Raw genomic sequence first — 3,089 nt, 5'->3', positions numbered from 1 at the left:
AGGTAGTTACCGTCAAGCGGGAAAGTATTTGACCTAGGCGGATTGTCTATCGGAAAGAGAAAACACTGGCGAAGGCGCTGAGCGGCAGGAAAGCAGTGGCGCAGACGGCAAGGGACAACGGTACAGTGTGCGGTAGAGAGGAGGAGTGAGTGCGAGAGGGGTGAAGAGGTAGTGAGTGATGGATAAATTCCGAGTGCCGGTAACATGCAGGCAATGCAAGAAGGAGATCAAAACCGAAGCATGCAAATGTGTGCCATGTGATAGGGTCTTCCATCCCAGCTGTCATAAGCAGCACAAAGTATATAACAAGGCGAACGAACTGATACCCTGTGATGGAAAAATGGAAAGATATACTGTTAGAAACGAAGGCGGTAACGCGATGGGAGAAATTAACAGAGATAGAAAATTGTCAGATGTTGAAGACGGACTAAATCCTCATGACAGAAATGTGCAAACACCAGGAAGTATAACGGATAGTAAAATAGACAATATATATAAGATGTTAAAGCAAGTAAAGGATGAAATAATAGGAAAGGAAATAATTATAAGAACCATAATGGAGGCGATCAGCGAGGAAATGAAAAGAGTAAAACAGGAAATACAACATTGGAAGTCCACCGAAATGGAAGCGCAAATAAGCACAGCGGTAAAAAGAGAAATACAAAATATAATGCCAATGCTATGTAAAGAAGCAGGAGAGGTAAAGAAAAGCTACAGCGAAGCAGCGAAGGACAAGCGTGAATCGGTATTAATAATCAGGCCAAAGGAACGAAACGACGAAGAAGAGTATAACGCGAGTGAGGCAACGAAAAGAGATATTAAAAATAAAATAGATATCTCAAAATTGGGAGTCGGAATTACAAAGATGAAAAAAGTAACAAGAGGAGCGGTCGTGGTAGGATGCGAAAACAAAGCTCAAGCAGAGAAGCTAATGGAGGAAGTCACGAAAGATATGGGAGAAAAATATGTAATACAAGTACCGAAGAAGAAAAACTGAGGATAAAGATATTTGATGTTGATAAGGAAGATAGCGAAAACGAACAAGATTTTTGGGAGAAAATAAAAGAACAAAATGGACTCAAAGGTGAAGTAGTCGATGGGAAAGTAGTACATAAGGTGAAAAGAGCAACAAATTCAAAAGGGACGACAATCATAGCAGAGGTAAATGCAGAGACAAGAGAGAAGCTTTTAAAAATAGGAAAATTAAAAATAGGGTGGAAAGTATGTAGAGTGCAGGACTATATAGGAATTTTAAGATGTTTCAAGTGTTGTGGATATTACCACTTTGCAAAAGACTGTACCAAAAAAGAAACGTGTGGAAATTGCGCGGAACAACATGCGACTAAAGATTGTAGGAGTGAGATAATAAAGTGTGTTAATTGTGAGGATAAAATCAATAATTTTAAAATTAAAAATTTGAAATCAGACCACACAGCGTATGACAGTAATTGCCCGTGCTTCGTAAAAAGAAATAGAAAAGCAAAAAAATAAAAACCAATGTGATAATATATAGCAACCAATAGACATGACTAAGGTAAAAAATAGCGTAATTTGTTTAAATGCTCAGGGGTTTTTAAAACATAAAGACGAAATAGAAAATGTCATGATAGGAAAATTCAAACCGAGTATAGTAGGTCTTACAGAAACTCATATAACACAAATAGTAGAGGATCATGAATTACAAATAAGCGGATATGTATGCGTGCGAGGCGACTCTGAGAGTAGTAGAACAGGTGGAGTATTGATGTATATAAGTAACAAAATTAAATTCGAAGTAATAGCGATAGAAACTAGCGAGAAAAATTGGTGGACAATAACAGTGAAAATAAAAAATAAAAATTATAAAAGTCTGATTATGATAGTCTACCACTCGCCGAATAGTAGTGATGCGAAATTTGTGGATTATCTGGAGGAAACTTGTACTAATAATATGCTGAATGATAACGTTATTATCATGGGGGATTTTAACATAGATATGAAAAGTTAATAACTATATCCAAAATAAACTAACAAGAGTAATGTACTCCGTAGGGTTAAAATAAGTGGTCAGTGAAGCCACAAGGATCACAATGACGTCAGAAACAATAATTGACTTGGTTTTTACTAATATGGAAATGGAAATTAAGGTATGTCATGAACCCAGGATAACGGATCATTCAGCAATAATGATATGCTGGAGTATAAATGTGGAGGAGCATAGGGATGGTACTATCATATACAGAGACTACAAGCGAATGAATGTAGAGGAATTTAAGAGATTGTTATGTATGTATCTAAACGACATCGAAGGAGATAATATTGATAGGTTAGCAAATTCAGTGATAAATGGGATTGTTAAATGCCTTGATATATAACTGCACCACAAAGGGAGATTACACTAAAAGAGGAGTGGAAAGGAAAGCAATGGTTTTCACAGGATATTTATCAAATGGTAAAACAGAGGGATAGGGCATATAGGGTAGCTCGTGACAGTAAAAATAACGAGGACTGGGAATTGTTTAGACAGCTAAGGAATAAAACAGTAGATATATGCAGAAAAGCAAAGAGAGACTATTTAGAAGAAAAATTAGATAGAAGTAAAAAAGATCCGAAGCAAATGTGGGAGGTTCTGAAAGAGATGTTAAAAGGCAAAGTAACAAATAAACAGTATGAGGAAATACAATGTAGGAATAGGGTAATTAGAAATGTAGAAGAAATGGCAGACATGTTTAACTATTATTTTGTAGACAGTATAAATCAGCTAATAAATAGAAACCAGGAAGAAGACAGGATAGGTAATGTAAAGTATACAAATAAGGAATGGGATATATTCATGAGAGTCGAAATCGAGCAGTTAAGAAAGATAGTTAGGGACTTGAAAAATAAGGCAGGTACGGAGGAAGGTATAACTGTGGAAATAATGAAATATGTAATGGATGTAACAGGCGAGAAAGTGTGTGAAATGCTGAATAGGTCACTGGAGGAAGGAGTGGTTCCTAAACAGTGGAAAGAGGCGATTGTGATTCCAATACCTAAAGTTCGAGGCACAAAAAAGATGGAGGAATTCAGACCAATAAACAAATTGCCTATTTACGAAAAAATATTAGAAA

At 36.3% G+C, this 3,089-nt stretch overlaps 1 protein-coding gene across 1 annotated transcript; it reads left to right on the top strand.

The window, feature by feature from the left end:
• Positions 1 to 2,069: 2,069 nt before the first annotated feature.
• Positions 2,070 to 3,016, top strand: LOC105556519 (the record flags this gene model as incomplete). Its single annotated transcript, XM_012003616.1, has 2 exons — positions 2,070 to 2,305; positions 2,368 to 3,016. Coding segments are annotated over exons 1-2 (885 nt in total), but the record flags the coding sequence as incomplete, so codon positions are not given.
• Positions 3,017 to 3,089: the final 73 nt, after the last annotated feature.

The sequence above is a fragment of the Vollenhovia emeryi genome, unplaced genomic scaffold (assembly GCF_000949405.1).
Source record: "Vollenhovia emeryi isolate VEMERY1.0 unplaced genomic scaffold, V.emery_V1.0 DF939958.1, whole genome shotgun sequence".
Classification (NCBI taxonomy): Eukaryota; Metazoa; Arthropoda; class Insecta; order Hymenoptera; family Formicidae; genus Vollenhovia; species Vollenhovia emeryi.
The sequence above is the reverse complement of the archived record's forward strand: the minus strand, read 5'-3'. Positions and strand labels throughout refer to the sequence as shown.